The sequence below is a fragment of the Electrophorus electricus genome, chromosome 14 (genome assembly GCF_041902795.1).
Source record: "Electrophorus electricus isolate QZ-2024a chromosome 14, ASM4190279v1, whole genome shotgun sequence".
Lineage (NCBI taxonomy): Eukaryota > Metazoa > Chordata > Actinopteri > Gymnotiformes > Gymnotidae > Electrophorus > Electrophorus electricus.
In genome coordinates this window covers 985,001-1,007,500 of record NC_137510.1, presented here as the reverse complement: position 1 = coordinate 1,007,500, position 22,500 = coordinate 985,001, and the positions used below count along the sequence as shown (strand labels likewise).

At 45.9% G+C, this 22,500-nt stretch overlaps 4 protein-coding genes across 11 annotated transcripts in view; 3 read left to right on the top strand and 1 right to left on the bottom strand.

Moving 5' to 3' along the window:
* Window positions 1–12,418, top strand: part of dpp6a (dipeptidyl-peptidase 6a) — a 228,880-nt gene extending 216,462 nt beyond the window's left edge. For 3 of the 4 annotated variants that reach the window (XM_035530644.2, XM_035530647.2, XM_035530645.2), the window contains 11 exons: window positions 3,196–3,243; window positions 4,222–4,320; window positions 4,412–4,481; window positions 5,874–6,068; window positions 7,126–7,180; window positions 8,164–8,263; window positions 8,736–8,794; window positions 8,883–8,955; window positions 9,224–9,297; window positions 10,174–10,318; window positions 12,167–12,418. In XM_035530644.2, coding sequence (XP_035386537.1) covers window positions 3,196–3,243; window positions 4,222–4,320; window positions 4,412–4,481; window positions 5,874–6,068; window positions 7,126–7,180; window positions 8,164–8,263; window positions 8,736–8,794; window positions 8,883–8,955; window positions 9,224–9,297; window positions 10,174–10,318; window positions 12,167–12,204 — 956 coding nt within the window. In that variant the 3' untranslated portion in view covers window positions 12,205–12,418. The remainder of the gene's footprint in view (window positions 1–3,195; window positions 3,244–4,221; window positions 4,321–4,411; window positions 4,482–5,873; window positions 6,069–7,125; window positions 7,181–8,163; window positions 8,264–8,735; window positions 8,795–8,882; window positions 8,956–9,223; window positions 9,298–10,173; window positions 10,319–12,166) is intronic. The other variant, XM_081696015.1, reaches the window with a different exon arrangement.
* A 39-nt stretch (window positions 12,419–12,457) lies between these two features.
* On the bottom strand, window positions 12,458–15,985 carry thnsl1 (threonine synthase like 1). 2 transcript variants are annotated; one of them, XM_027028873.3, is made up of 2 exons: window positions 15,907–15,985; window positions 12,458–15,372 (listed from the first exon to the last, which is right to left on the bottom strand). In XM_027028873.3, the coding sequence occupies exon 2, from the start codon at window positions 15,343–15,345 to the stop codon at window positions 13,132–13,134; it is 2,214 nt and encodes a 737-aa protein (XP_026884674.2). In that variant the 5' UTR covers window positions 15,346–15,372; window positions 15,907–15,985; the 3' UTR covers window positions 12,458–13,131. The 2 variants fall into 2 exon arrangements, with proteins under 2 accessions (XP_026884674.2, XP_026884673.2); XM_027028872.3 differs by having other exon boundaries at window positions 15,850–15,983.
* An 85-nt stretch (window positions 15,986–16,070) lies between these two features.
* Window positions 16,071–19,835, top strand: enkur (enkurin, TRPC channel interacting protein). Of its 2 annotated transcripts, none has more exons than XM_027028874.3 (5): window positions 16,071–16,420; window positions 16,850–16,995; window positions 17,339–17,571; window positions 17,831–17,977; window positions 19,270–19,835. In XM_027028874.3, the coding sequence occupies exons 1-5, from the start codon at window positions 16,341–16,343 to the stop codon at window positions 19,441–19,443; spliced, it is 780 nt and encodes a 259-aa protein (XP_026884675.2). In that variant the 5' UTR covers window positions 16,071–16,340; the 3' UTR covers window positions 19,444–19,835. The 2 variants fall into 2 exon arrangements, with proteins under 2 accessions (XP_026884675.2, XP_081552142.1); XM_081696016.1 differs by lacking the exon at window positions 16,071–16,420 and adding an exon at window positions 16,443–16,738.
* A 132-nt stretch (window positions 19,836–19,967) lies between these two features.
* Window positions 19,968–22,500, top strand: part of prtfdc1a (phosphoribosyl transferase domain containing 1a) — a 7,536-nt gene continuing 5,003 nt past the window's right edge. For all 3 annotated transcript variants that reach the window (XR_014116862.1, XM_081696017.1, XM_027028875.3), the window contains exons 1-4: window positions 19,968–20,299; window positions 20,468–20,574; window positions 20,917–21,100; window positions 22,110–22,175. Coding sequence is in view for 2 of the 3 variants with exons in the window: in XM_081696017.1 (XP_081552143.1) it covers window positions 20,252–20,299; window positions 20,468–20,574; window positions 20,917–21,100; window positions 22,110–22,175 (405 nt within the window). In the remaining variant the exon portion in view is untranslated. The remainder of the gene's footprint in view (window positions 20,300–20,467; window positions 20,575–20,916; window positions 21,101–22,109; window positions 22,176–22,500) is intronic.

The following is a 22,500-nucleotide window of genomic DNA, read 5'->3' as shown; positions in this document are numbered from 1 at the left end:
TCCCTCTCTCTCCCTCCCTCTCTCCCCCACTCCCTCTCTCCCTCTCTCTCTCTCCCCCCACTCCCTCTCTCTCTCCCTCTCTCTCTCTCTCTCTCTCTCTCTCCCTCCCTCTCTCCCCCCACTCTCTCCCTCCCTCTCTCTCTCTCTCTCTCCCCCCACTCCCTCTCTCTCTCTCTCTCTCTCTCCCTCTCTCCCCCCACTCTCTCCCTCCCTCTCTCTCTCTCTCTCTCTCCCCCCACTCTCTCTCTCCCTCTCTCTCTCTCTCTCTCTCTCTCTCTCCCCCCACTCTCTCCCTCCCTCCCTCTCTCTCTCTCTCTCTCTCTCCCCCCACTCCCTCTCTCTCCCTCTCTCTCTCTCTCTCTCTCTCTCTCCCTCCCTCTCTCCCCCCACTCTCTCCCTCCCTCTCTCCCCCCACTCTCTCCCTCCCTCTCTCCCCCCACTCTCTCCCTCCCTCTCTCTCTCTCTCTCTTCCCTCTGCTACCGTCCTCTCCATGTCTGTTCTTTAGACAGGTTTCTGTCAGACGTGCTCTCTTTATGGATTCAGATCTTTTCATTCATTCATTCATTGCCCTTGTCCAGGGCCTTTGAGACCCAAAACACAAAGACACTTTTCTCCATTCGGATGTTATTCACATCGTGTATCCCACTTTTTTAATGGGGCCATATGCTCTGAAAAGGAATTCTCAGCATGTCTGTGGAAAAGTAAAGATCCTTGGGAATGTGGCAAGGACAAGTAAGGCCTGTATCTCATGGGGAGGGGCCTAAACACAGAGCCAATACCTGTGCTTCATGAGAGCGAGGGGAGGGGCCTAAACACAAAGCCAATACCTGTGCTTCATGAGAGCGAGGGGAGGGGCCTAAACACAGAGCCAGTACCTGTGCTTCATGAGAGCGAGGGGAGGGGCCTAAACACAGAGCCAGTACCTGTGCTTCATGAGAGCGAGGGGAGGGGCCTAAACACAGAGCCAGTACCTGTGCTTCATGAGAGCGAGGGGAGGGGCCTAAACACAGAGCCAGTACCTGTGCTTCATGAGAGCGAGGGGAGGGGCCTAAACACAGAGCCAGTACCTGTGCTTCATGAGAGCGAGGGGAGGGGCCTAAACACAGAGCCAGTACCTGTGCTTCATGAGAGCGAGGGGAGGGGCCTAAACACAAAGCCAATACCTGTGCTTCATGAGAGCGAGGGGAGGGGCCTAAACACAGAGCCAGTACCTGTGCTTCATGAGAGCGAGGGGAGGGGCCTAAACACTGAGCCAGTACCTGTGCTTCATGAGAGCGAGGGGAGGGGCCTAAACACAGAGCCAGTACCTGTGCTTCATGAGAGCGAGGGGAGGGGCCTAAACACAGAGCCAGTACCTGTGCTTCATGAGAGCGAGGGGAGGGGCCTAAACACTGAGCCAGTACCTGTGCTTCATGAGAGCGAGGGGAGGGGCCTAAACACTGAGCCAGTACCTGTGCTTCATGAGAGCGAGGGGAGGGGCCTAAACACAGAGCCAGTACCTGTGCTTCATGAGACCGAGGGGAGGGGCCTAAACACAGAGCCAGTACCTGTGCTTCATGAGAGCGAGGGGAGGGGCCTAAACACTGAGCCAGTACCTGTGCTTCATGAGAGCGAGGGGAGGGGCCTAAACACTGAGCCAGTACCTGTGCTTCATGAGAGCGAGGGGAGGGGCCTAAACACAGAGCCAGTACCTGTGCTTCATGAGAGCGAGGGGAGGGGCCTAAACACTGAGCCAGTACCTGTGCTTCATGAGAGCGAGGGGAGGGGCCTAAACACTGAGCCAGTACCTGTGCTTCATGAGAGCGAGGGGAGGGGCCTAAACACAGAGCCAGTACCTGTGCTTCATGAGAGCGAGGGGAGGGGCCTAAACACAGAGCCAGTACCTGTGCTTCATGAGAGCGAGGGGAGGGGCCTAAACACTGAGCCAGTACCTGTGCTTCATGAGAGCGAGGGGAGGGGCCTAAACACAGAGCCAGTACCTGTGCTTCATGAGAGCGAGGGGAGGGGCCTAAACACTGAGCCAGTACCTGTGCTTCATGAGAGCGAGGGGAGGGGCCTAAACACTGAGCCAGTACCTGTGCTTCATGAGAGCGAGGGGAGGGGCCTAAACACAGAGCCAGTACCTGTGCTTCATGAGAGCGAGGGGAGGGGCCTAAACACTGAGCCAGTACCTGTGCTTCATGAGAGCGAGGGGAGGGGCCTAAACACTGAGCCAGTACCTGTGCTTCATGAGAGCGAGGGGAGGGGCCTAAACACAGAGCCAGTACCTGTGCTTCATGAGAGCGAGGGGAGGGGCCTAAACACAGAGCCAGTACCTGTGCTTCATGAGAGCGAGGGGAGGGGCCTAAACACTGAGCCAGTACCTGTGCTTCATGAGAGCGAGGGGAGGGGCCTAAACACAGAGCCAGTACCTGTGCTTCATGAGAGCGAGGGGAGGGGCCTAAACACAGAGCCAGTACCTGTGCTTCATGAGAGCGAGGGGAGGGGCCTAAACACTGACAGCAGAGTGAATGTGTATCTGGACGGCAGCCAAGATACCAACCCAGAGTGCTTTTAATAGGACTAGAGAGAAAGAAAGAGACTGAGTAAGACAGAGTGATAGTAAGAGAGAGAGTGAGAGAAAATGAGAGAGAGAGAGAGAGAGAGAGAGAGAGAGGGAGAGAGAGAGGTGGGCAGGGAGACAGACAATTTGTTTGGCTTAGCTCCAGTTTGTGTTAACCATCTTCGTTTTCCATTAGGAAAAGAACATTGATCATTTCATTATCTTATCTTGTGGGCTTTTTTGGTTCTTTCTCATCATTGCGTGCGTTTGCATGCACAGCTGATCGCCAGTCCGACATCTAGGGCCTAAACTGCACATCTCTGAAGGAGAAACTCTGCCACAGGAGTCTCTGCAGTAATCATACACAAGTTAAACCTTTGTCATAGTTCTAAAGGAACTTAGAAAACTCACTGCACACTCCATTGGAAATAAACAATATTTTATCTCTCAGTTACATGTCTAATGTTCCTTCACACTGTACTATGCCAGTGTTCTGTGCTCATGAACAAACCAAGTTCTGTTACTGATCGACACACCAGACATCCAGAACCTTCTGCAAGGGAACAAGGCTTCAATACCATTAGTTTAGTCACAGATCTGCAGAAGTCACGGCACCACTCATAATGCAGTACTTTCTGTTGATGTGTTTCAGGTCCTGGTGTTCCGTTTGTGGCAGTTTACCATACACAGGACAGGGGAAGTGAGTATTCACGCCCTCGGTGTGTGTGTGTGTGTGTGTCCTGGCAAAATCGGTACTGATCCAGTGTCATTCTTCCTCACTGATAAAGCCCCTAACAGCAGAGCAATGAGAAGCAGGACACACACACACACAACCACTCACACAGAATGACAGAGTGAGCACACACACGCACACAATGCTGGCCCATGTGTAATACACCAGTAGTGTAGGTTGATGACCTCATTACTGACCTGTGCTGTACACCGTCTAGGCCACACACACACACACACACACAGAGACTACATGTGGGTGGGTTTGTGTGGAGAGCCCTCCAGGCTGATTGGATTACTGAAGGGTACTCTCTCTTCTCTGTAATAGATGACCTCTCCACATATGAGAGGAGCAGTTGGATTTTTTTAGCGTGTAAAATTGCAGATATTGCAGCAGAATTCGGTGTGGCGGCGCGTGCTGAATTACAAACGCCATCGTGAGGTCCTTCACGTTGAAACAAGCTCTTGCCACTGGTGTTTTGTTGCCAACTTCAACAGAAAGTTTCCCAGTTTCAGGCACTCCGAGTAGGCTCTCAGCCCCGAGGGAGAGCTGAGCCCATCATGCAGGCAGAATAATGTTGTGTCCATGCAGGTTCCTGCCTGTGCCGCACAAGGTTACCGGAACGCGGCGGGCATTTTCAAATCCAGTCACGCTGCGCTAACCGGGTTTGTAGAGCAGGGCCTCAGATTCGCCGTGGCTTTAATTGTAATTTACAGTGGTGAGTCTGTGGTTCTGTCACGACGATTAGCGCCCTAATATGCACGCTGCACCCTGTCTGAGCGGCGTGGCTATCGCTTGCCCCGGCTGCACCCCATACGCACAGCACCTCCCAGGTCTGGCCTTTAGCAACCACTTCCTGCCATCGTATGACGAACATCAGAATACCACAGCCCATGTTTGCAGATAGCTAAGGAATAAACAGTGCTTTGTCTTCTGACCTTGCCAAAGAGCTGTTCGACATCGAGCTGAACCTGAACCTCCGGAGGACCATGGATTCCCTGCAGATGCCCATAATAGAATATAGGACGATAGACATCGAAGACTACGGTACGTCGGTCTCCCGCGCTCCTCCCAGAGACGGTGTTACAGTGCTGTTTTACCAGTGGAGTGACCTGGTCTGTGTGCTTTCTCTTCTCAGCGTTGACTATGCAGATCCTAAAACCTGCTGGCTTCATAGACACGGCACATTACCCGCTACTGCTGATAGTGTGAGTCTCACATCACACACACCACATAAATCACATACACAACAGGCACACCACTACACACACACCCCACACACATACCACAACACGCACACCACACATATCTCACACACGCTACACACATATCACACCATTTACATATATATCACACACACACACACATCACACCATTTTTAGATAGATAGATAGATAGATAGATAGATAGATAGATAGATAGATAGATAGATAGATAGATAGATAGATAGATAGATAGATAGATAGATCACAATCTGTGTCAATCACAGACACCACTACACATCACTTATATCACACAAACACCACTACACACACACACACACCCACACCACACTACTTACATATATCACACACACACACACGTGAAGGCAGTGTTCTGGTTCCTGAGGGCAGGGGTGATGAGCCTCGGGTCTGGAGCCACCCTGTTCCATGTCTTCCCTCTTAAACATACCCCTTATTTTTACTCATCAGATTTCGAGAGAAACAGGTTTGTTTGTAGCCTGACAAATTTCACAACCACATTAAATGCAGAAATCCTTTCATTTATGTGAATTATTTATGATTTTGCAAGAACATGGGGAATAAGTGAACAAGGATCCTTCCCGAGTTCTAGGCTTTTCTGGTTTTAAAATTCCGAGTAGTGTGAGCTGATTACACAGGGCATGAGTGTGGAGAAATACTCATATGTAGGTATTTGAAAAATACTTCAGTAAGGAAATAGTTGCGTCATTAAAGAAATACTCTAATCTAAACAGTAATCCATCTGACAAAGATTGAAGACAAGTTGAGGTCATTTCGAGCAAATACTAATCCCCTAACATTTCCTGTGACAGACATGTCAGTAGGTAACGGGCCAGTTTCTTTTCTCTGGTTACGCCGTATGACTTTGCCTTCTGTTGACACACTTGTACAAGTTCCTCTGAATGGTTCCTCTCACCAGCTCACAGGCCCTGATATGACCGATAAAAGAGAGAAAAGTCACTGGAAAAATTTAAAAGCCACCTGAAGGTTTTCACAAACATTTTTCCAGTTGAGATGTTTGACATCATATGATCAGAATATGACTGTATTTGTGTTTTTTCCCCATCTCTTCCCCAACAGCTGTGTATAACGGTTTTCTTATGCAGTTTGTGTAACGCCAGTGACCAGGAGTTCATTTCAAATGCAGAAGGATGACTGCAGTCTCCAAGGAGGGCGATTCTTCCACAATTAATTCCTAGAGAACCTAATTTTAGCTCAATTAAACATGTATGGACTGTAAGCCTCTCTGGATGTTGTATAAATTATTTAACGCGGTAAACTGGTGTCCTTGCCCTCTTCTCCTGCTGGATTCACTGATCCGTGGTCTTCCCGCTTTGACGTTCTCTCCTCTCCCATCAGAGATGGAACTCCGGGAGGTCAGGTGGTCTCGGAGCAGTTCCGGGTGGACTGGGCCACTGTGCTGGTGAGCAGTTTCGATGTCATCGCGGTGCGTTTGGATGGGCGTGGCAGTGGATTCCAGGGCACCAACCTCCTCCATAAAGTTCAACGCAGGCTGGGCAAGTTTGAGGAAGAGGATCAACTCAAGGCCCTCAGGTACCCCCCTTCAGCCACGGGGCCCTCAGGTACCCATCAGCCAATGGGCCCTCAGGTACCCCCCTTCAGCCACAGCGCCCTCAGGTACCTCCCTTCAGCCACGGGGCGCTCAGGTACCCCCTATCACCCATGGGACCTCCACACTGTCAAAGGCCATTCCGTCAATTCCAAGTACAGCAATATACCAAAACCTAAGACTTTTAACCTTTTTTTAAAGTTTAATCAGGTTAGTGGTTAGTTTGTCAGTGGTAACCTGGTGGGATGTGGTGTAAAACCTGATCTGAAATCATCCCCAGGGAAATTATCACTTACAAATGCTGAAAGAGTGATTGTCTTCGTTGAGATAACGTAGAGCTGTGAGGCTCCGCCTTCCCCAGTGTGCGCAGTATGATCACCCTGCAGTGGGAGGACACAGCAGAGGGCTTCAGTGTGGAGTCTCACACAGCGGTACCTGTGTGACACCAGTCAGTACCTGTGTGACACCAGTCAGTACCTGTGTGTCACTGTCAGTACCTGTGTGACACCAGTCAGTACCTGTGTGTCACTGTCAGTACCTGTGTGACACCAGTCAGTACCTGTGTGACATCAGTCAGTACCTATGTGACAACAGTCAGTACCTGTGTGACACCAGTCAGTACCTGTGTGTCACTGTCAGTACCTGTGTGACACCAGTCAGTACCTGTGTGTCACAGTCAGTACCTGTGTGACACCAGTCAGTACCTGTGTGACACCAGTCAGTACCTGTGTGTCACTGTCAGTACCTGTGTGACACCAGTCAGTACCTGTGTGTCACTGTCAGTACCTGTGTGACACCAGTCAGTACCTGTGTGACACCAGTCAGTACCTGTATGACACCAGTCAGTACCTGTATGACAGCAGTCAGTACCTGTGTGACACCAGTCAGTACCTGTGTGACACCAGTCAGTACCTGTGTGTCACTGGTCTCTTCCATTCTGTATTCATCCACCAACATTAGAACCTCTGGGGTTGTTAGGTCTGTGTGTTTTGGACTTAAGTGACCATCTCTGACATATTTACCCCCTGTTGTATTTTGCAGCACTATTGCTAAGGAGCAGTACATTGATAAAACCAGGATTGGGGCTTTTGGACAGGTAAAAACTAATTTCTTCAACTTCAGCCGCTGTAAGCTGTACAGGTCTCGGATGTCTGTAAATATGAGTGACAAAGGAACTGTAATTACTGTAGACTTAGTAAAAGGGTTTGGTTCCCCTGACATTTGCAACCAGTCTCCACGTCTGTTTCTCAGACCAGTCTCTCATAGGCTCACATGTCTCACCCTCAGGGTCATGTTCTAACTAGAAATGCAGCTGAACAGGGCTGCGTAGTTAAAATCATCTTAAGTGAGAGAGAGTGTTCAGTGAGATTCTTGCTCCACCATATATCAGTGGTCTTGGGAAACCCAGGCCAGTGTTCTACAGTAAAGACACCTTTCAGTAAACACAGTAACGCCAGCTCTGTCTATACATTTAGTTACTTGTAGGCCTCAGCAGTGATAATTGTTTTAAAAAAGCCACAGTAGCGTGAATGCCATGATTCTCTCTACTGCCCTTTGGTGACTCACATGGTTACAGGGCTCCTGAAGAACACACTCAAATGTGGTGGAACTGGAAGCCTCTATGCAGGAGGTCATCATTTATGATCATTAATTTAGGTTTCCTATTATAAAACATCATCTTTACAGGATTATGGACACTTTCATATGCATCAACATTATTCATATATGCTCTTAACACACCTTGCAACTTTGCCTTTTATGTACATATTGATATATGTATTGTGACATGTAGTATTAGGTATTTTATGTAGACATTATCATTTTAATATGAAATGTATGTTAGATCTATACCACATATGTAGTTTTATGTACTTTATAAAGGGCTTATAGGTCTTATGGCCTTTTTGCATGTGCGACCAGGTGAAAGCATGATGTGGGCGGTCACCAGCATAGGTGACAACTGCAAAATACGTTTTTGGGTCAGCGGTTTTTTAGGTTTGTTGGGGGGAGGAATCTTCCAGCTGGTTAGTGGGTCTGCTCCAGGACCTGAATCATAGCTGGGCCTTCTGTGTGACACAGGTATATGGGGGCTATATCACCAGCCTTCTCCTCAGCTCTGAAGAGTCCATGCTGAGGTGTGGAGCAGTTCTTTCACCCATAACAGACTTCGAGCTTTATGGTAGGGTGTGTGTGTGCGAGTTGGGGAACCAGAGAGTGAGTGTGGGTAATATTGTAATAGTGAGTGGTGTATAAGGGACTGTGAAAGAAAGAGTATTGTATCCCCCTTGTTTGTAAGTTTTGTGAACAATGCAGAAATGTGTTAATATGTTAACAGTGGGTGGTTTGGGCCTGTTTTCAGCACTCTGTCACCTTGTCAAGGACAGAAAGCACTTTGAGGAGATCTGGAGCACTGAGTGAGAAGCGTGAGCGATTAAAAGCAGGCGTGTGTGTGTGTGTGTGTGTGTGTGTGTGTGTGTCTTTACGCACTCTCACATCTCAAAGCAGTAATTGCAGGGCACCTGTTCTGCACCCTGTGCTAAGTGTGACTGCCAGCGTCATGGCTGATGTATATCTGACGAAATCCTGGGAAATTATCTCCACCCCAGGGGTAAGGAAACTCTGCTGTTATCTAATTGTGTTCTGTTTTTCAGCGTCTGCTTTTTCAGAGCGATATCTGGGCCTTCCAAAACCAGACCGACGAGCATATGAGGTACACTGTCCTTAATGACTTGTTGACACTGATGGTGATGCTTCTTTTAGTGATTAAATATGCACTATTTTTCTGAACACACCCACAGATGACCAACCTAGCATACCGAGCGTCTCAGTTTGTTGATAAGAAGTTTTTGATCATTCATCCGACTGCAGATGGTAGGTTCACGCCTCACCGACTGAAACGTTTTTAACTTTAGATATGCTGGATTGAAGCTTTAAAATGTGTTTTGTCAGGACGGTTGGTCCCCTGACAGAAAATTGGGCTCTGACTCAAGGCATCATGGATTTGATCCTCGCTGACAGTTTGTCCTTGAGTAGGGCACTTAGCCTCCAGCTGGCAGTAGACATTGCCCCCTGCTAGCAGCAGGTGGAGTTTCTGCTTTGTGTCAGCTCTGTGTAAAAATGTTGTTCTTTCCTTTCACAGAAAAAGTCCATTTTCAGCACACAGCCAAATTCATCTCCAAGTTAATCAGTGAGAAGGCAAACTACACCCTACAGGTAATGGGTCCCTGCTGTCTGTGGTGTTGTGTCTGTGGTTCTTAAGCATGTACATCACCTTGTGCATTTACAGATTTCTACTGTGGGCTAAATTAACTACTGTAGCAGTGAGGTTTTCTGTTTGCAAAAATAAATGCTGCTGTGTTGTGCTCTCTACATACACACACGCACACAGTCGCCCCCAAATGTGCAAGTAAACAAGAGAGAACAAGCACTCATGGAAACACAGGCAGACGGGAGTGGGCGCAGAACATCCCCCATCAGGAGGATTAGTGCACGTCCCTCGCTTAAGGAGATTAAACATGCTAGCAAACCAGCTAATCCAATTACAGCTCAGGACCAGGACCATCCCTGTTTGCTCTCTGCTCCCTAACAGGCCTCTGTTTTAATTGATGGATGTTGGATCTCTCTGGAATTAATTAGGGTCAAATATTTCTGCAGGGCGTTTACGAGTTTTTACTGTGCAACATCGCTCCTCTCAGCTAACTGCATGCTAATGGGGATGGCGGCGGCTGTGCGCAGGATGAAGTGTGCGGGCCATAGCGAGTCGTGACAGTCTATGAACCTTTGTGCTTTGACAAGCCATTAACTCATCTTATGAAATTCAGTCTTGTGAATTTGTATCATTTCTGCTGCTCTGTACTTTCAAACCCAGTGTATCCAATAATGCTAATGGTTCCAATAATAAGTGCTAATGAGAGAACAATTAGTGCTACGCTAATAAACAAAGCTAGACGAGCCCTCTCACCTTGTATTGTACAGCTATACCTCGAGGCATTTTGTGGGTGAAATATTCCTCTAATCAGAGGTGGTCTGGGGCCCTTGTAAGCCGGTGCTCACACCGCTCTTCACTATTACCTTTCTGTCGTCTGTCAGATCTATCCAGACGAGGGTCACTTTATCCACAGCGAGGCAACAAAGCAGCACCTCAGCCAGTCTCTGGTCAACTTTTTCGAAGAGTGCTTCAGGCTACCAGACAAAGTGTTGGAGGAAGCTCAGCAGGAAGAGAGCGAAGATGAAGGTTAGCCCCTCCACCCCGCGGCACCCAAGCACAAAGCCAGCTCCTTCAGCTACACTATATGCAACCTTTTTGTTTTTGGCCCTCTGACTTCCATTCCTCTACCTCCTGCCCCGCCCCCGAGTTTTTCCTCCAAGGTCATCACCCACGTCTAGCTCATTGTACCCAAGACTGCCCCCTTGTGGACGCTGGCCTCTCATCCCCTGTTGCAGCTGTCTTACACTCACCTGTTCTGCCTGTGCAGACTGCAGACATATGAGCACGGTGTGCCAACACCGTCTCTGTGCCGAGCAGGGCAGGGGAGTCAACTGGAGGAGGAGGCACCTGCTTTGTCTTTTTGAGAGACAAACTGCTCCGATGTTATCTGGCTGCAGGAGGTCGTGACCTATCTGTGTTCCCCTTGACACGACCTTGGGACTCAGAGGAGGGGTTTCGCAGCACAAAGTCTGGAGATGGTGCACAGAGCCCTTAGTGATGGGTCTGGTTTGGGAGTCAGTGAGGAAGGGGGAGTGCGTGTGCGATTGTACTTTAAAAAGCTCTCATGTTTGATTGTGCTTGTCTGTTATTCCAGTGTAAAGTAGCAAAGAAAAACATCTACTTGGGTATTGATCAACTCGTTTTTCAGCGTTCAATTTTTGTCCAGAACTTGGAAACCTTGTAGCTTCAAGTCTATATTAAAATAGGTGTTGTATCATATCTAGATTTCATTTTTGACAAAGGGGCAACAGAAAAAAAAAAAAAAAAAAAAACAACACAAAATGGCATTATATTTATTTAATGAATCACTTGTATGGACCATGAAGTTTTGTAAGACTGTTGATCTTGTTTCATAATTCAGCTTTTATTTGGTGTGGTAGTGCTGAACTAAGCACATAATTAGTTTTAGTCACTGTGCCTTATGCTGGGAGCAAGCTGGCCTTCACACGGAGACTCCTGACAAATAAACCAACTCATTTAAGGCTCATTTTTAATCCACAAAATCTTAATCACACACAAGACATCCGTGCACTGGAACCTTGGATCTCATGAAACGTTACTGTCAAATACTCTTGGACATTCCAAAAAGTGATTTGATTCATCACACTGGATACTTACGGGATTCTTTATTTTGTGCAAGAGTGAATCAGTGTTATTTTTCAACCAGTATGAGACCAGACGATTCAGTATCGTGCTTGCAGTCTCATTCTGCCCACTTGCAGGGCTGTGAGTTATGAAGCATGAAAGTTAGGAATATCTTTACCTCAGTATTACACCAAGTCCTGTTCAGCTATGGGCTCCATAAGCCACTTTATATAACTTTTGTTGATAACATGCCCAAGCAAACCTGTACCTAAGCTAAACTATATGATGAGAGAGTGCTAGTGGAACACAGTACTGTGCATTGGGTTATTCCTGAATGACGATGCGGTCAGCATACGTACATCCTCGTGACAGTCTAATGACACCCAGCTGGGAGTTATGTAATGTCATCAGTTAACACTGCTGGAAACTAAAGGGTCTTAGTCTTTTGCACAACACTGTACATGAAAAAAAAAATTGTAAAATGTTTCGTGTTTTGGGGACACTCTCAAGACGGTTTTATGCTTCGTTTGAATGTAATGTTCATGGTTAATCTTAATGCATTCATTGTGCATGTTGGGGGATCTTTTTGCAACACCAAGCTATTTTTAATGCTAAAATATCCATGTAATATTTTTGACAGCTTGAATGTTCTTTACCGACCTGTATTTCTTTTCCAGTAGTTTTGTGAGTGAGAACCCAGTCTCGTCAGCTCGATGTTTAAATGTTATTCAAATGTCATTTTAGTCTCTTAATATCTGAGTGTTACCTGTACATATCGCTTTCTGAAAGGTCTGCTCTCCTGTCTCCTGCCTCGGTGTGCGGGATGAACTCGGAGACTCGGCAACTGGTGGTGTTACTGGTTATGACTATGGATGTTCATGTTGATCAGTGGCTGCAGACGAGGGACCAATGGCATTAGGGGATTCCACTTCACCGGAAAATCACAGGACCATCACTTTGTAGACCAAATGTTGGGAGGAGGCACATTGTGGAATGTGGCATGAAAGCATCTGCCAAAATAAACGTTATTTTAACATCGTCCATTCTGTTAATTTACTTTTGAACTTTATTTAACAGACAAACATACGGGGAAAGAACATGTCACAAAAAAAAGTATTTCTGAGCAATAAATGTTAAAAATTATACCAAAATTCACTACTAAGCTATATGAATGTCCTTTATCACTTCTCCTGCAGGACAGTCTTAATTAACAACAATTATCTTGATTATAATTTAATTAAATTCCGTGTCAGGCATTCACCTGCATAGAAGATACTCTACAATCCTGTTTTAATCAGATTATTGTGACTGAAAGTGAAATTAATGGAGCAGATTAGGGAATAACATACATTAGCTCAAAGCTGGCTGAGCCGTTGGACACACTGACTGTGACATCACAGTAACATAAGGTTCCTTAACTCAGCTCTGCCTGGAAACCAGAGTCATTACAAACCGCTTTAATAAGTGGTATTTATTTAGAAATGGGGCTCTACATAAAAAACAATTGCAGAATACCTTCTGGGAACGACACAGAGAGGATTCTAGGATTTTAATCACAGTAGTTGGTTTATATGTATCTCACCAAGTCCTGCAAATAGCCTGTAAATTAGCGGTACAGTGCAGCAAAAAAACGAGAAAGATTCTGTTATTGCTGGCACACAGCCCCATCTACTGGACACGACTGGAACTACTACCCTCCTTGGTCAACCAGATACCATCCGTGTCATTGTTGAGCATATTTCTGTCTTTGCATACTATTTGACTTTCAGAAATGAGTCTTGTATCATAGATTCGACTTCATCCGTCAGCACACCAAAATCGGCCTTGCACACCGTATGTGGGTGTCGCCCACTCTCTCTCAGGCACTTCAGCAGAGCTTCATGCATTTGGGCTCCTCCCCCAATAGTACTCAGTGTATGTAGCTGCTCTAGGGGGTCACTGGGAATGTGTGGGCAGCGCAGGGCATTCAGCACAGCTGGGGCAAATTTGCCATGGTGTGCAGTGGAGCAAAGCACAAGAGGACACGACCCATCGTGCAGACGATCTGCCACCACTTTGGCCACAGCGGTGTGCGGGTCCATTATGTAACTTGTTTTAGCGTGCACTTCCCAAACAGCAGCCAGACAGTCTTCCTCTGTACACCAGCTGGCTTGGACTTCCTGCTGAATTCTCTGCAGTAAAAAATCAGACACAGTAAACACTCGGTTGTTCTCGAACCTCACAAACAAGTCTCGGACAAGACCGCCGTCCCCACAAGAGACGTGATGTATTAACCTCTCAAGATTTGAGGATTTAAGAATGTCAATGGCAGGAGAACTCGACACAGTGACCTTCCTGCCGCGGATATCGTACTGTCCTGTAGAGATGAAGTCAGAAACTACACAGTTCTGATTGGACGCGCAGATCACATGCCTTATTGGGATGCCCATCTGTTTGGCATAAACGGCCGACATGGCATTGCCAAAGTTCCCAGTTGGGATGCACACGTCGATGGGGTCTCCAAACGCAAGCACTCCGTCTCCGAGCAGGTCCAGGTACGCCGAGGCATGGTAGACCACCTGTGGAAGAAGCCGCGCCCAATTGATGGAGTTGGCGGTGCTGAGCACGGTGCCGTACTCCACGGCCAGGTGGCCTGCCAGCCTCGGATCCTCCAGCATTCTCTTAATGCTCCACTGGCAGAAGTCGAAGTCAGACAGGACACCGATGGCTCTGGCGTTGCACTCTTTAAACCCGGTCATCTGCTGCCTCTGCGCAAGGCTCACGCCTTGCTCAGGGAAAAACACCAGCACGCCCACACGCTCCCTGTCCGCGTCCCGGAGGTTACCGAAGCCGCTAAGAACGGCACTGCCGGTGTCTCCGGACGTGGCCACCATTATCAGATAGTTGCACGTCCGCGGGAGGCAGTGAGCAAAGAGATGAGGCATTAACTGCAGGGCGAGGTCTTTAAACGAGGCAGTGGGGCCATGGAACAGCTCCAGCACGTACTGATCCCCAGTCAGGTGCTTAACAGGTGCGACTGATCCCCTGGCAAAATTCCTCTCGTAGGCCCAATTAACCATCGAGCGAAGTTCTGACGGAGAGACATCCAGTGGATGAATGCATTTTTCGAGTATGGCTAAAGCTCTCTCAGGATAAGACATGCTGACTAGTCTCTGCCATTCTGAAGGCTCCAGTTTTGTGAAGCCCTTACTTGGCACATAAAGTCCCCCATTTGGAGCAAGTCCTTCCACCACAACGTCACTGAAGAACTTTGGGTCCATGGCAGATCCATTTTCCCTGAGAAGCTGGCCGCGGGTGGAAGTGTACGTCTCCGATTCGGAGTCCTGATATCTAGCCAGAACGCGGAGGGCTTTCTCTGCTACCTCCTGAACACTGTCTCCTCTCCCACAAAGCACTCGTGTGTCTGCCCATTTCTCATAAAATTGCTTTCTGTAGTGCAGTATGTCTCTCATAGACATGCCATCACCCTGACCCACAATCCTATTCACTTTCATTCTGGAAAGCCTCTCTATGATGTCATCAGCATCCACGTCCAGGTACACGACGAGTCCAGAGCTTTTGAGGTGTCGCATGGCGTCCGCGTGAAGCGGATTGGAGCCCGTCAGTGAAATCACGCAGCCCGAGGCTGACAGGTTGCACACAACCTGACCCTCTTCCTCGAGGAAACGCTCTCCTCCGACTTCAGCCAGCTTATCTGCCACTGGCATTCCCCACGCCCTCTCCAGAACATCGTCGTCTACGTCAATAACAGGCATGCCAAGCTTGTGAGACAAAATCTGACCCACAGAAGTCTTCCCTGACCCCGGAGGACCCATGAGAAGAATGTTTCTCTCCTGGGAATGAAAGTTCTTAGTACACAGCCGTGCTGTGAGGAAATATGAAGGAGACCCATCGTGAGGGAGTAACAGGTGATTGTACCTCAGCCTTTCAATTGTTGCTACCAAACGACGGAAGACTCTACCAGCCATCTTGAAATAGTAATTTCAGAAAAGGATCTGGGGAAAAAACAAGTTTCATTTTAAGTCCAGTGGTTACAATAGCATTAACATTCTTTCATTTGGCCTCAAAGCATGCTTTCACAAAAAGGACCAAGTGTTAAATGCATATGTAAGTGAGATCTTTTTTCTCATTTTCCAGGCACAAAGGTTATGATGGTACATATACAAAGGCACAACTGTATACAGACACTTAGAGACACTTTATAGTGGTATATAGACACAACCACTATATATGCACAGCTGATGAAGGACCTCTGTCCGAAACTTTGCTTCTCTGCAAACTGTGTATCTTACTACAGCTCTGGGAGCGGCATACGGCAAGGATAGTTAATTATTTGTAAGGGTCCAAACTAGAAAGCCAGCTTGCGTTAACTACTGACACATAAAGCCCACAGTACACGACCTCTGCAGCTAACATCCAGAGTATGACAGCCAGCTAGCCAGTGTGACACAACACGGTTGGCGCAAGCTTACCACTACAGTGAATAAACTTCGTGTAAGATTCGTGTAAGATTCGTGCTCCTGCCATACGTTTAAAGTCGTCGCTTTCACCTATAAGCACTCCCTCGACTGCGCGGCGCTGAAACGCTGACACTGCGCTAATGTGTGGCAGCATTGATGCCTGTGAGGACAGTCTGGTGTAATACGGCAGCCGGCAGGTGACAGTTCTGGTTCGGCTGGAGAACAACAACCGGGTTCAAATCGCCGGCCTTGTTAAAGGAATAAAATACAGATATGTGCGACTTCTGTGTTTTTGTATGAAATGTCTTATTCGTGCTCGACTCATTCGCAAAAGTCATTTTCATTTATACGCAGAGTGAAACTAAGGACGACTGTTACCAGGCAACAGCTGTCATGGAAACGTCTGAAAACAGCGTCCGCCAGTCGTGTCCAGCTTTGTCCTCATTAGCTTCTTGTTTTGTTTGTTTGTTTGTTTGTTTGTTTTGAGTTATTAGCCGGCCAGCATGTCGAGTACTATCTTCCCGCCAGAGAGCATATATAATCTTATCCCAAAAGAAGAGGAGCGGAGTGTGGTGGCGCCGAGGTAGGTGGGAAAGTGTCGAGCAGGTCACGGAGAGACAGAAGACATGACCAGGACAGCCCGCTACATACAAAGACAAGAACCGCTCTGTGGAAAGTTAGATTTTTATCAGTGTACAACGTAGCTAACCAGCTGGTTATTGTCTGTCTTCTAATGGTCAACTGTCCCTCACAAGACAGACGACGCTTGATGCGCGTAGTAGAAGGGCGCTACGAAACACTATTAAATCACAATTCAGTTAACAAAACACTATTAAACCACAAATCAGGTATCAGCCACTGACTGAATTCCAACTGGAAGCTTACACATTTCAAATTTCTGGTATTTGCTAATCTTTTTAAAATTTCTATATTCTGTTTATTGCAACATTGCATTGACTAGTCCTGACCTTTTAAAGCACTGAACAGCTATGATTATTAATGTTTATTTCAGGTACATGTCAAAGTTTAGAGAACAGGTAAAGCAGGAGAAAAAACTGACCAAGTCCTGCAACAAGACTATGGGACCACCAAAAGTAGACGTGCCTTCTCCAGAGAAATACTTGCTAAAGCACTCCAAGGAGAAGAAACTTCCGGAGAGTAAGTAGCACCGTAAAGAGTTTGGATTTTGTTTTTGGCTTTATAAACAATCATGTGAAAGAATATACTACTAGTAACTACTATTACTACTGCTACTACTAATACTAATAATAGTAATAATAATAATGACATCATCACAGATTGTGCACCACATTGATAAACTAGAAGTACAGAAAGAGAGACAAAACTTAAAAAGGTGGCAAAACAATAAACATGAATGCAGAACATAACTAAAAGAAAACTTGGTACTTGGACAAGCATCAGATGCAGTTGCATGTCAGGACAAATTACATGGCTTTACGTCATCTTATACGTTAGATCTTAGTCGTTGTTGCCATTTCAGAGAAGGCCTTCTCATACGGAGATGCCAGTCAGCCTCGGAAGCCGCGTGTTCCGACTCAAACTGAAGCCCCGCTTATGGGCATCCACACCAAGAAGAGCTTTGTGAAGACCAATGCAATTGGCAACATCATGGCCGTGCCATGCAAGCCACAGCCTGCTTATGCAGACACCGCACACGGAGACAGGCATCTGCTGGAGGACTCAGGCCTGGTCCCCAAGTACATCAGAAAAAAGGTGAGTAGCAACGTCATAGCACAAGGAGAACTGATTACTATTTATTGTCTTTACAGGTTGCATGCATGTGTATGTTTTTATGTGTGCACATGCATGTGTGCAGAGTTCCTTTTGGCTAAGCTTAAGATTGTCATATTGAAATATTACTGTAGTAATACAGAAGTCATGGGAGTATCCCACATTCAGGACTCTGTGCGTGTGTGCTTGGGGCGTGGGAGGGGGTGCTCTACTTATGTGCATGTTGCACATGCACTTCCAGGACTATGGTCGAACCCCAGAGTACCTGGAGCAGCGTCGGGAGGAGGTGAGGAGAGCTCAGGAGCAGTACGATAACTACGTGAAGGAGCGCCTTAAGGACGGAGCTATGAAGCAGCTCTCCAAAGACGAGCACCAGAGCATCTTGCATGTGAGGAGCCAAAACGCAGCAAGTACACCACTGTGTGTAGTGGTGTTTATATCATGTAAACCCAGCACGTACACCAATGTGTAGTGGTGTTTATATCATATAAATCCAGCAAGTACACCATTGCGTGTAGTGGTGTTTATATCATATAAACCCAGGACATACACCACTGCGTGTAGTGGTGTTTATATCATATAAACCCAGCAAGTACACCACTGTGTGTAGTGGTGTTTATATCATAGAAACCCAGCAAGTACACCAATGTGTAGTGGTGTTTATATCATATAAATCCAGCACGTACACCACTGCGTGTAGTGGTGTTTATATCATATAAACCCAGGACGTACACCACTGCGTGTAGTGGTGTTTATATCATAGAAACCCAGCAAGTACACCACTGCTTGTAGTGGTGTTTATATCATAGAAACCCAGCAAGTACACCAATGTGTAGTGGTGTTTATATCATATAAATCCAGCACGTACACCACTGCGTGTAGTGGTGTTTATATCATATAAACCCAGGACGTACACCACTGCGTGTAGTGGTGTTTATATCATAGAAACTCAGCAAGTACACCACTGCGTGTAGTGGTGTTTATATCATAGAAACCCAGCAAGTACACCACTGCGTGTAGTGGTGTTTATATCATATAAACCCAGCAAGTACACCACTGCGTGTAGTGGTGTTTATATCATAGAAACCCAGCACGTACACCACTGCGTGTAGTGGTGTTTATATCATAGAAACCCAGCAAGTACACCACTGCGTGTAGTGGTGTTTATATCATAGAAACCCAGCACATACACCACTGGGTGTAGTGGTGTTTATATCATATAAACCCAGCAAGTACACCACTGCGTGTAGTGGTGTTTATATCATATAAACCCAGCAAGTACACCACTGCGTGTAGTGGTGTTTATATCATATAAATCCAGCAAGTACACCACTGCATGTAGTGGTGTTTATATCATAGAAAACCAGCACGTACACCACTGCGTGTAGTGGTGTTTATATCATATAAATCCAGCACGTACACCACTGTGTGTAGTGGTGTTTATATTATAGGTAGCACAATTGCAGAAAAAATATTTTGTCATTATTGTCCAAGAGCAAGATGTGTCACTGCTGAAAAACCAAGTTTGTTCCCATGAGGTCGAACACAGTATAGTCTATCAAACATCAGCGGTATTTGTTATATAACACTAAACCAAAATTATTTGCTTTTTTTCTTTCTTTTTTTTTGGTGAAAATATGTTTTGTTTTTTTTTCTATTTCTATGTTATCCTGCCTGCAGGGACTAAAGAAGAACTGGGGTGAGTTAAACCAACAGTACCAGGGGCTTTCTGTCGTCACGGACACAGTCTCGAAGAAGCAGAAGAAGGCATGGCTAGAGTCCGAGATGAAACAGCTGGAGAAGGACATTGACCTGATGGAACGCTACCAGACCATCTACATCGCCAACACCTGAGCGCTCCTCATACACCTGAGCTACAGCAGCATGTGCGAACATCCACCCTAACTGCCTCCACCTTGGCTCTGGTCTGTGCTCCAGAAATAAACTGCAGTGTTAACGCAATGATTGTTACTTATGTGAAAGACATCATAATGAAATTGTAGGACATTTATTGCCCTTATAGAAATAAACAGAATTAATTATTGGTAAGAATATTTGCTGGTGGCAGAATCTTTTGGGGGTTTTTGTTTTTCATTCAGAATCTTTATTCTTTTTTACTTTAGTAACAACCCCTCCCTTTTAAATCTACAACAAATAAGACATTCAGGCCAGACCAAGCAATAAAATTGCAGATGTTGTGAACAGTGTAGTATGTGTATGTGCTTAATAAAATGCTACTTGCTGGATGACTAGTCTCTAGTGTTGTACCTAATGAATTCAGCATGACTTGTGGCGTGTGCTAGTCCAGTGACACACTAAATAAGGCTGAGGAATAAACTACTTATCATCCAGTTACTCAGCACTTTTAGAAGGCATGACCCCTTTGCCTTATGATAGCTTATCTAACCACTTATTGTTTGGTTAAACGTTTAAAGAGTTTCTTTTTTTATCTGCAGTATTATACTACCATCTAATATCTTGCCTTGACTGCTGTATAATGCTCAAAAACCGCCATAATTCCATAGACGCATGTAGTGCAGAAGTCAAAAGAGAGACAGGAGTTATTCTACTTTGTCTGGTACTTTTAGGGGGTGGGAGTCCACTCCTCTCCGTCCCTGACGTGTTTTACTGCTGAGAAAGGTTGTTCATTTTAAGTGTGGAAATGGATGGCAGATTGGACGGAACCGAGCGGAAACAGAAAAGTGTTGTGGTAAATATGTAGCTTTCGAATCCTTATTAGAAACCAATTTACGCAGGCCTATATTAATGTATATTATTACTGATTTTTCACTGTCCTGGTGGAAGAGATTTGTTTTCCTTTTTGAGGAGGTAACATTCCCTGCAAAGTTTACTCACTCACCCAAGGTTTGATTGATAGATTCAGGAAGGCTGGCCTGGCTACAATTTGGAGCTCTTCAACTACCCGGAACATTACCATGGTGACATCGAGAATGTTTACATACCACACGGAGTCATAATGGACAGGTAAACAGACCAGGTGCTCACGACAACATTCATACTCCACACTTACAGACAACAAAGTGGGAAATTATAGTTTTAACAGAAATATTTGATTTGTTGACCTGCAAGTATAAATGTACAAAGACATTTATAGATATATAAAAATCATGAATTTACAAATATTATGAATTAATATTTTATGATTTTTTTAAATAACTGCTGATAATTGTCAATTATCTGATTATTCTGGCTTATTATCACTATTATTATTATTGTTATTGTTGTTGTTCATTCACTTTGTCCACATTCTGTTATCAATCTGGTCATAATTGCGTAAAGGCCTTTTTTAAAAAAAATTTTCATTAGGATAGAGTCCATAGCCCGAGACATCCTGGAGGATTTAGGCCAACATACCCTGATGGTGCTGTGTGTCCTGAAAGGAGGCTACAAGTTCTGTGCTGATCTGGTCGACTCTATTAAAGCTCAGAGCAGAAGCACCAACTGTCCACTCACTGTCAGGGTGGAGTTCATCCGCCTGAAGAGCTACCTGGTAGGACAAAACTCCCTAACTGCAGCTGGGCAAGCCTTCTGTTCAGGCAAACCCAACATCGGCATTTCTAGATATCTAACAGTAAAACAATGTGAATTTCTGAACAGAAGGCATCTCAAGTATCTTACGCAAATGAGGGAGAGTTCTGGAAGGCATCATAACACAAAGACCATATGAGATTGATTCTAACCAGATAAGTTCCTATCCTACAGTCAAGACAAAATTCTATGAATTCTCACCACTACAATTCACAATAAACCCAAATAAGTAAGCATATGTGTCACATGGACGTGCTTTCTTGAATGTAGTTTGACCATGTGCAGCAATTGTAGGATTTTACTTGTGTACTTTAAAATAGGTGGTGCTTGAAGCTGATGTGGTTTTGATATTTGCGTAAACCGATTTCGTTCTCGTTTCCTTGCGCTGTTCAGTTGTCATCCAGAAGATGGCGCAAATGTTGCATTTTAGCTTTGGGGAACAAGGACGCTCATCTCAAGGGCATCGTCACTATTATATAGCCCAAACTAGCCGTTCATGGAAAAGCAGAATACATCAGCGTAGTTCAAGAATCCAATTTAAATATGTCTGGAACTTTGATGTACAGTAGGAAGAGAAATTATTTATTGTGACCTATCCCCCCATCCCCCCTAAAATATTCATCATGTTCTTAACTTTGAACACTCACTCTAGGACTGGGATTCTGAGCTGGTCCGTGTGTATGCTTTAAAAAGCTGTCTTGGATTTCTAACGACACTGGGAAGGTCAGACTGTCATCATATGCTCCGCACGACAGAAAGTCTGTCCAGCCTCTAGACCCTCATTATCTCTAGAGCTATGACCCAGGGTTTTCAGAAACTTCTGATCAGGGTTCTCAGTATTGCAAGCACAGAATCTTATGAATTTTAACAGACTCCTTGGACTCATACAGCGAGGACACTTGTTACTCAGGCTGTGTTCATTTAATCTGGTGCTTTCAGCATGTCTCACCTTGCGTCTCAATGTTTCTCAGAATGACCGGTCCACTGAAGACCTGCACATCACTGGACCTGACGACCTATCCGTACTGAGAGGAAAGGTAGAGCGCAGAGACCATCCTCTTTTACACACACAGTTCTTACTTAGGCCACCTAACGCAGAGTTGAAGAAGTACGTGACATAAAATAAGCTGCACACGTGGTTACTGATGGCGCGCGTCCGCCTGTCCTCGGGGAGGGTTTAAAGCTGGTAAACACGGTCTAGTCAATACAAACGATGTATGAAGATTGTGAAATGTGGGAATGAATCCCTGTTCTGAATTTCAGTGGAGTCCATTTTGGGTCTGTTCTTGTTCGAGGCTCTGAGTCCCGTGCGCTGTTTGGTTCAGTGTGTCTGGGTATATTTCTTTTTCTCTTTTTCTATGC